The sequence below is a fragment of the Oppia nitens genome, unplaced genomic scaffold (genome assembly GCF_028296485.1).
Source record: "Oppia nitens isolate AA-2021 unplaced genomic scaffold, nextdenovo-longstitch-racon4-pilon3 scaffold22_pilon_pilon_pilon, whole genome shotgun sequence".
NCBI lineage: Eukaryota > Metazoa > Arthropoda > Arachnida > Sarcoptiformes > Oppiidae > Oppia > Oppia nitens.
The window spans coordinates 139,605-150,000 of NW_026533202.1; the positions used below are offsets into that span (position 1 = coordinate 139,605).

The 10,396-nt window shown below is 22.7% G+C and overlaps 1 protein-coding gene across 1 annotated transcript; it reads left to right on the plus strand.

Moving 5' to 3' along the window:
- Window positions 1-1,131: 1,131 nt before the first annotated feature.
- LOC128953449 (uncharacterized) lies at window positions 1,132-6,878 on the plus strand. The gene is made up of 10 exons (XM_054298932.1): window positions 1,132-1,258; window positions 1,960-2,067; window positions 2,205-2,286; window positions 2,883-3,038; window positions 3,144-3,311; window positions 3,787-4,049; window positions 4,878-5,058; window positions 5,201-5,315; window positions 5,996-6,152; window positions 6,769-6,878. The coding sequence occupies exons 1-10, from the start codon at window positions 1,246-1,248 to the stop codon at window positions 6,876-6,878; spliced, it is 1,353 nt and encodes a 450-aa protein (XP_054154907.1). The 5' UTR covers window positions 1,132-1,245.
- The last annotated feature ends 3,518 nt before the right edge of the window (window positions 6,879-10,396 follow it).

Consider the following 10,396-nt stretch of genomic DNA (forward strand, 5'->3'; position numbering starts at 1 on the left):
TGTATTTTAATTATATGAAGATTTTTCATGAAAGTCACAAATATAGGAAGTAATTTATAGTTTAATAAATCAAATAACAATAAATCAAACTAACAAAAAAAAAATACTACAAAAAAAAGATTTTTTAGGTTTAATCATAATATATATAAACATGTATTATATATATATATATATATATATATTATAGTAAATAACGATAATATTTATATAGAATATGTGAGACATGTTTTAGCTGAGAGAGAGAGAGAGAGAGAGAGAGAGAGAGAGAGAGAGAGAAATTTATAGTATAGGGTTGAGCTCAGGGCTATTATATATGACATACTGTATAATGTATTTTACTATACTTTACTGTATATTATATATATATATATATATTATAATATATATTCAATATATGACAGCAACCGATATGATGCGTGTCGTTGTTATAGTCAGTAATTTAATGGCATTAAAATTCGTCATATGTTTTATCTGATTTTAATTATTGCAATTTCATTGAGTTTTCAAAATACAAAAAAAGAGTCAAATACTGGGTATAATGATATCATAGTATAACTAAAAAAAATTTTTATATGCAAATCAATACTGAATATCATCTACTAGTCTATTACTAGTAGTAGTCTAAAACAATTATTACTGTTTAAAAAATTATATACTAATAATATTCAATTTACTAAAAATTATATCTATATATATATATATATATGTTTATAAAGTGTTATACTCTCACTACTCTAAATAATATCATATATATTGATAACGATAACCTAGTTTAATTATTATTATTATTATTATTATTTATTTTGTTGATCAAAATCAACCAAACAAACATATTTTTATAGCATTTAATGAATAATTAATAAATATCATTAAAACTATGGACATCATAAAAGCAACCACTACTCTAACTACTCAAATATTTTGGTCACAAATTTAATAATAATAATAGTAATTTTATACAATATATATATATATATATCTACAGTACTGTAATATAATATAATATGGATATAAATTGGTAGCAAAAAAAATAATAATTTTTTTTGGGGAATCAAAATAAGTAAGAGTTGTTTAATATATTTTTTTGAATACTATAAAAAAAACTATTAGATTAACGGTGAATGTGATCGTCTAGTGTCGCGGGCATCCAATCTATTGCAGAATAAGTCCTTTACGGACGTCACCTTTATTGTCGGTCCGCCACAACATTCAAAGAAATATGTCGGCCATCGGGTCCTACTGGCCATGACGTCGCCAGGTATGTCACCAAACAGTTATTTAATATACAGTATATATATATTTTTATGGGTGTGTAATATATATATACCACAAAACGAAAAAATCCCATATAATTAAAATTATTGGCAAAAAAAATAATTATAATATTATATTAGTTTTATAATTTTTTTTACAATTAAAAATGACCTAGTTACACTTTTTTTTATTGGTAACAATTATCGTATTAGTTGAGAATATTTGTGTTGAAACTATATATATATATTATTAGTAATTTTGTGGTAACTAATTATTATATATAATTTAATATAATTTATTATATATATGATATATATATATTTATACTGTATAATACAATTATCTACCAGTATCAACAAAATAGCACTGGTAGTCCCTACCATAAATTTTTTTAAAAAATCATTAAAAATTTTTTTAATATAGTAGATTATCAGTGATAAACAAAATATAATGATAAAACTATCCCCAAATAAACAAACAAAAAATTTAAAAAACACTAGAATTTATTACATTTGAATTAAACATTTTATTTTAAGCTTATTTTAGTAAATTTTTTGGCAACTTTATATACAACTTATTTAAACAATTTTGATTATTTAAAAATCAACATAAAAACTAATTTTGATTATCTTTTTTTTGTTGTTGTTGTTTTGTTGTGTTTTTATTGTTATACTAATAATAATTTTAAAAAAACTTTTATTATAGTTTTTGAGGCCATGTTTTACGGAGATATGGCCGACAAAAGCAAAGTGATTCGCATACCCGACATCGCACCCATTGGTTTTGAAAATCTATTACGTTATGCTTATACGGGTTGGTATTAAAACCATATATATATAGTGATAATTAGTTTGTTTGTCTGAAAATGAAATTAAATAATTTTTATTGTTATACCCATTGGGGGCGGTGGTGGTGGTGGTGGTGGGGGTGTTATAATTGTGTGTTGAAAGACTCGTTGAACCTAAACTCGGTGGACGACGCAATGTTGACGGCATATGCGGCCAAAAAATATCTGTTACCTCATCTGCTACGGTAAGGGAGACAATAGTTTAGCTAAATTTAAAAAAAAATTTTGTTTATAAATAATAGTTTACAAATCTATAGTATATTTAAAATAGTATATAAACTTATTTATTTTTTTAATAATAATATAGATATAAAACAAAAAATTTGTGATTAATTACTATTTACTATTTTAGTAGTGTTAGTATATAATAATTTATTCAATACAGTATATACAGTAAAGTATAAATAATTATTTGCTTTATAATATTACACAATATTATATATTATATCATTTAATTAAATTAATTATTAATTAATTAATTAGTTTCCAATTATTTAAATATATCATTTAATATTTTTTTTGTTTTGACAATTATATTATATATATTATATATACAGTTCATAATCATAGAATTTATTAATATATCTTTTTAAAAAATAATTAAAATTTTAAAAACAATTAATTAATTCTATTTAATTAGAATTATATATACTGTATATACATAAAAAATTTCACTTAAATTAACAATAAAATAAGATATACAATATAACTGTATGAATCCAGAAAATGTTTGATCTAATAATTAAATGTTATTTTAATTATTAAAAATTTTTTTTATCAGTGAATGTCTGACATATATCGAGAAAAACATAACACCTTCCAGTGCTTGTGCTGTCTATGAATTTGCAACTGTTTTAAACTCACAGCAACTTATCTATCAGTCGATGAACACCATTGATAGGCAAACCTATCACGTTATTACCCATAAGTCATTCAAGTTTAGTAAATCAATCAATCAATTAATAAATTATTATTTTTTATAAATAAAAAAACTTTTAATTAATTTAAAAAAAAAACATTTTTACTGTAATTAAATCAATAGTAACATTCAATTATCTACACTGGAGTTTATAGTCGGTCGTCGTTATCTGAATCTGTATTCAGAGTTTTCATTATTCAATTCAGTGGTTCAATGGACACAAAACGAGTCTAAACGGCGGTCGGCTAATGCCAATGATTGGACAGTTATTAGAGGACTATTGGATGATAGGTATATACTTTCGTTGTATATTAGGGTTGCTAAAGATTTTCCGATTTCAAGGGGTGGGAGGGGTATAGGGTAGGGTAAAATGGCAAAAAACTTGAAAAAGTTTAGGGTGGGTATAGGGGGTGAACATTTTGTATTGCATTTATAAACGATTAAATTTTTGCCAAATTTGAGTAAATTCCCCATTAAATTCCTCACTAAATTCTACACTAAAATTCCACACTAAAATTCCCACTAAAATTCTCAATAAATTCCTACTAAATTCCCACTAAATTCCCTACTAAATTCTCCACTAAATTCCCCACTAAATTCCCCACTAAATTCCCCACTAAATTCCCCACTAAATTCCCCACTAAATTCCCCACTAAATTCCCCACTAAAATTCTTAATAAATTCCTCACTAAATTCTCACTAAATTATATACTATATATATATATTGAAACTAATTATAAATTTTTTTTAATTGTTATTTATTTAGTACTGTAATGAAAAACCTAAGATTCCTGACGATGTCTAACGAGGAGTTTGCAAGAGTTATATCCCAGACAACTGTCAATCCTATACCGACAAAAAACAACGAAAACAACGAACAACACGACATGCCGTCATCGTATCTGCCAATGGATAACGCATTTATGGGTAAATCGGAACAGATAGCCATATTCATGAATCTGGCCATTCCGGGTATAGTCCCGGTGCCCAAAGGACTGTCGCAGGAGACTACTCCCCGATGCGCTCCCCGTTAGTAGTAGTAGTAGTAATAACAATAATAATAATAATAGTATACAGTATTACAAGTGTTGATAGATATGTTGTAATACATTTGGTAGAGTATTCAGGTTAGAGACAGGTATTAGACACAACCATTAGTTTATATATTAAATATCTCATAAACTATACATTGAAATTTTAAAAATTGACCAAGAACATAATTGTAGATAATATTAATAACTCAAAATTATTGTAATTGTAACATATTTTTTGGGATTAATTATGAAAATTAACTAGATAATAGCATTGACATTTTTAAATAGTTGACTACATAATATACTTAATTATCTAGGTTAATTTTCCATAATTAATCAATAAGAAAAATTGACCAATTACAATTAATGTCGAGTTTAATATTATTTACAATTATGCGCTTGGTCATTTTGTTGTTGTTGATTAATTATGAAAATTAACTAGATAATAGTATATTATGTAGTCAACTATTTAAATGTCAATGCTATTATCTAGGTTAATTTTCATAATTAATCAACAACAAAAATGATCAATTACAATTAATGTCGAGTTATTAATAATATTATCTACAATTATAGCCTTGGTCATTTTTTAAAAATAAAATTAAATGTATAGTTTATCACATATTTAATATATATAAACTAATGGTTGTGTAATACCTGTCAAACCCGAATACTCCTCCCATATCTATCAACACTTGTAATACCTGGTAGTATACTATACAATCATATCTATCCTATTGAAACTGTCTAATCATAATCTGTATATACTTTATATATATCTATATCCCAAACCCCACACAACAACAACAACAAAAATTTTTAGCTGAATATTTCACTGTCAGACGCTATAAGCCGGTCACTTACGCAACAACGACAACCCTGGCCCACGCCTCCCAGGGTGCCGGCGGTAGTAAACCAATTAAAACTGTTTGCACCAAATTTCAAGTGGTCAACTCCGATTTGTTTATAGTCGGCGCATCCATTCCTATCCGATTAGATCCAGGGTTAGTAGTCTAGGTTTATTAAAAAAATTTATTTAGTAATTTATTTTGATTATTTAACTAATTTCTCTCTCTCTCTCTCTCTCTCTCTCTCTCTCTCTCTATCTCTAAATAATGTCTGGGGTGGTGGTGGTTGTGGGCACAGGTATTATTCTGTACGTACACCTAAACTTGATTGTCAACTAAAATTTACATCCAAAATGGGTTTACCTAATGAAACAATGTTGGATCAAAAGTCACAGGACGACGCCATACTATTGGTATAAATAACTATTTTTTATAATATTTTATTTTAAAAAATAAATAAATTTTATTTAATCCCAAAAAATCACAATTTTTTTTAGATATTTTTTTCAAAATAACTATATTTATTTTGTATGACTATTTGTAAATTATCATTGTTTTTAGCATAACTTAGCAATAATTTATAATATTTATATATAGTTGTTAAGTGAGAGATTTTTTTTTTAAATTTAAACTATTATTAAAGTAAATGATAAATATTTTTTTTTAAAAATTTTGTTACTCATAATTTATATATATATATATATATATATATATATATATATATATATATTCCCACTAAAATTCCCTTTAAATTATATACTAATTATAAAAACTATATACATATGATATCATAATAATTATTATTATTAAGTATATATATATATATATAAAACATACACATGACATTAACATCAAACATTAATATTAAAAAATTTCAACAACAAAAAATCATTTAATTAAAATCATGATTAAGTGTTAAAAATAAAATTTTTATTTTTTTTGAATAAATATTTGTTGATAACTTTTTTAGGATAACATTAATACTTGAATTATTATTAATATTTATTACTTTTTTTTTTTAAAAAATGCTGTTTTTTGTTGTTGTTGTTGTATAAACTGATCCATTATTTATTTATTTATTATTATTTTTAAGGATACTGTGGACGACTCGATAACTTTGGTCATCTCTAAGGACAAGGACTGTCACGTAAAGCTCAAGAGGCCGTTGACTGTCAAAAAGGGTAACTTTAATGAACTACTTCTCACATTTCAATCGCCAACAGTTAGCGATGATATCGTTGTCATCAAAGGTAAACCCAATTTAAATAATTTTTTTTATAAAAAAAACAATTATTAGTTGTATTTAGTGTTGGCAAAAATGGAAAATTTCTAGAAAGTTTCTAAAGGAAATTTCTATCTATGGGATTCCCCCCCCCATATTAATTTTTGTGTTTTTTTCGATATATGTTATTATGTAACAATACATTGTTTTTTTTAAATAATAATTAAATATTAGTATTAATATTTTAATTATCAATTAAAGTAACAATTAATTTTTTAAAAATTATTTTACATTCTTATATATATAATAAAATGATTATTAAAATTTTACAAAACTGATTATTATTATTAAATAATTATAATTATTTTACATATAGGTATCGCATTTTTGTATAGTAGTGTATAGTATACTGTAGTTTATGTCTAATTATTTATATATATTATTACAATAGTTATAGATATGGGGATCCCATATAGTATAACAATAAAGTTAAATTTCTATAGAAATTTATTCAAGTGAGAAATTTTCTAGAAACTTTCTCACTAAAAAATTTATTAGAAACTTTCTATTTGCCCCATCTCTAGTTGTATTATCTAATAGAAAAAATAAATAATTTTTTTTTATAATTGTCTGTTTAATTATAGGTCACCGAAACAAATCAACACAGACTGAGATAGTAGACGGAGAAGCCATCAGTTGGCTGTTCTTTAAGTCGACTGGACTCGAGTTCAATGAATTGTATTATTTTTATTGATTTTTTAGTTATTTTATTTTTTTCGGGCAATTGTTTAGTTTGTTTTTTTTTGTGTGAACTATACAATCGTTTAAAAATAATATAATTTTAATTAATGGCTTTTTTTGTATTAAAAAATAAAACAAATTTGAGATTTACTAAAAAACAAACTTTAAATGCCTAATCAGTATTGCCGATAAAAATTTCAATAATAATAATAATAATAACTAATTAAATTAATATCAGTTAATTTTAATTCATTAATTGATTTAACAACAAAAAATTAATTATTATTATTATTAATAATAATAAGAAACTAAATAAATAAATTGTTTTAATTAAATTCATGTTTTCAATTGTCATTACATATATATTATAAATTAATTGATGCACTTTTATCTTTATCTAAAAAAATACAAATAAAATTTGTTTGTTTTATTATTTTATTTGTAACTTACATTGTTAACATTTATTTATATTAAATTTACAAATAATATATTTATTTAAATTTTTAGTAGATTAAAAAAAATGTTTTTTTAATTAGATAATTATGTTATGTTATAAGCTATAATATTAACTATATAAATATATATTGTGTTATTATGTATAAAAACTTTTTTTGTTTGTTTAAAAATAAGTTAAATAATAATTTTGTGCTAAATTATTATACTCTAATAAAATATTTTAATTTTCAATTGTTTTTAATTAATTGAATAATTTGAAATAATTAATAACTAATAAAATAATAATAAAAAAAATAATTTATAAAATTTAAATTAACTAAAATATCAATTTGTAGTTTATTATACAGTAATTTATATTGTTAAATTTTTATTTCAATTTTAGTTAACTATTATATTTATAATCTATAAATTATTATAATATATAAACATATTTACCGTATATTTATAAAAAAATTAATCATAAATTTAATGTTAGTGATTAATAATTATATAAAACAAATAAAACATTATATTTAAATAAAAAACTATTTATTAATTCAATAATATTATATATTCAATAATTTATTTATAAAAATTACAAATTTATTAATTAAAACAAAATAAAACAAAAGTGTAATTTTTTTTTTTAAATATCAATTATATTGTCGTTAAATAATAAAAAATAGTGTAAAAATATACTGAATTTATTATTTTTTTTAATATAAATAGTAAAATAATATTTATATGAAATTTGATAATACTATTACAATTTTATTTTTAATTTTCAAATTAACAAAATGTATAAAATAATTTATAAAATTTTTTTTAAAACGGTTTTAAATTTATATTAATATTTATAATATACAGTATTAATATTTCAAAAAAAAATATTTACTATTTAGTATTATAAATATTAATTAATATTTTATTCTTTTATAATATATATATATTAAATAACAATTATTAAATTACAAAAAAATAATAATATACTTATTATACTTTTATATTAAAACAATTTATTACAAAAACAAAATATCTTATTGTATTACAAATATTATATTACTTTTAATATCATTAGAAAAAATATTTCTATAAAAAATAAAATAAATTCAAATTTTTTAAAAATTCAAATTTAAGAAACTTTTTGAAAATAACTTTTTTTAAAAAATAAAATACAATTTGTTTTTAAATAGCTATACATATAACTAAATCACTAAAATGTTAAATTTTAATCGACAACAAATATTAAGTATTTATATCATAGTTTTTAATTTAATTATTTATAATAACAACAAATTAAAAAAAATTGATTAAAATATATGTAATTAAAAAAAATATCTCTAATAGTATTAATAGTTTTAGTAAACAATGGTTTGACTTCACGTATCAAACATTACCCGAACGTAACGCTCGGGACGTGTGGTATCGGCCGACAGTCGCCACTGATGTCGTCGTCGTCGTCTAATACTTCCGTCGGTGGACACTGTCTCAGATGGCTATCCGATGAGACTAGTAGTCTACAAAAGGGACGGTTACCCTTTCCGGGAGAGTTCCCATGGATTGCAATGATTACCGGCAGTCGATATCTTTGGGGACTTTGGAAAACTGAAGGGTATTTTTATATATATATATATACATAAAAAACATCAATTGATTTAAATATATATATATATATCGATACAATATAAATATATATATATACAATATTAGCTAAAATTTTACAATCATAAAGATATTTCATAATAATTAACTTAAACTTTTTATGTTAATTAATAAAAAAAATAATTTATATTATAATACCAAAAAAAAAACTAATAATAATTTTCTATAATATTCAATGATTTTATATTTATAAATATTATGACCGGCATTTATACAGTAAAATTAGATATAATAATAAATTATTATAAAACTAAATATATATATTATGATTGAAAATATTTAAATATACCATATTTATAGTTAGGCGTCAAAAATCAAGTAGTTTTAATTAATCAAAAAATTATCAATATAATTTTATTTTAAAAAAATAAACAAATTTTGCCACTATTAAAATTAACCAAACAATATATATATATATATATATAAATTATTTCATATATAATTACAAAACATTTAATATACTTATATATATAGATATTTTTTTTAAAAATAAATAAAAAATTTATAGTGATTACTGTACTGGTGTTGTATTAAATGCCAATTGGATTATAACAGCCGCACATTGTTTAAAGTAATTAAAAAAATTTTTTGTTGTTTATAACTTAACTGTATATAAATATATTATAATAATTTTAAAAAAAAAACTAAATATAATTTTTTTTGTTAACGTATCATAAGAACCAATACCAAGTATACTGTTAGTACAGTACAAGATAGGACACAATCGGGCTATATATACGGTGTAGACAAGTGGTTCAATCATCCCAATTGGACTAATCAGACAACAACTCCCGGCTACGATATCGGTGTCGTCAAACTGCTTACACCTATTAATATAACAACACCAACACCATCGGCGACCCCCGGTTTCTGGTATTATTGGATGATTAACGGTGTTTGTCTACCCGAACCATCCGATGTCCGACCGGCCGATGAGTTTGGATTGTTTGCCGGTTTCGGTATGACTAGATGATGGGCAAATTAGAAACTTTCTAATAAATTTCACTCATGAGAAAGTTTCTTAGAAAATTTCTCATGAGTAAATTTCTATAGAAATTTAACTTTTATTGTATATTATTAGGGTTAGATTGAGATTCCCAGGGAGGGAAGTTCCCAAATAAAATCCCTCCAATTTTCCCGGAAAATATGGAAAATATATTATATTCCTTCCCTTGATCGTTAGAAAGGGAAAATATAATTTGTCATACATTAAAAAGTACATAATCTCAATGGCTATGTGTTTCAATTGGGACCATTATGTTAGTAATAACTCAATCAAAATATGATTCAAATATTATTAAACATTTAGTAAAAACATTAAATACATTTTGTAGACATTTACTATACAAACGTGTTTTTAATTAAACATTATGTAATGTGAGTTAGGGTACGATAGGTGGTACCACAAGGAAATGTCTTCCCAGGGAATTCCCA

What these genes read in the sequence shown, in the direction of transcription:
- LOC128953449 (XM_054298932.1), top strand. An exon ending in TACTCCCCGATGCGCTCCCC is followed by an intron (nt 4,050 to 4,877) that starts GTTAGTAGTAGT and finishes AAAAATTTTTAG; the next exon opens with CTGAATATTTCACTGTCAGA. An exon ending in CCTATCCGATTAGATCCAGG is followed by an intron (nt 5,059 to 5,200) that starts GTTAGTAGTCTA and finishes TTGTGGGCACAG; the next exon opens with GTATTATTCTGTACGTACAC.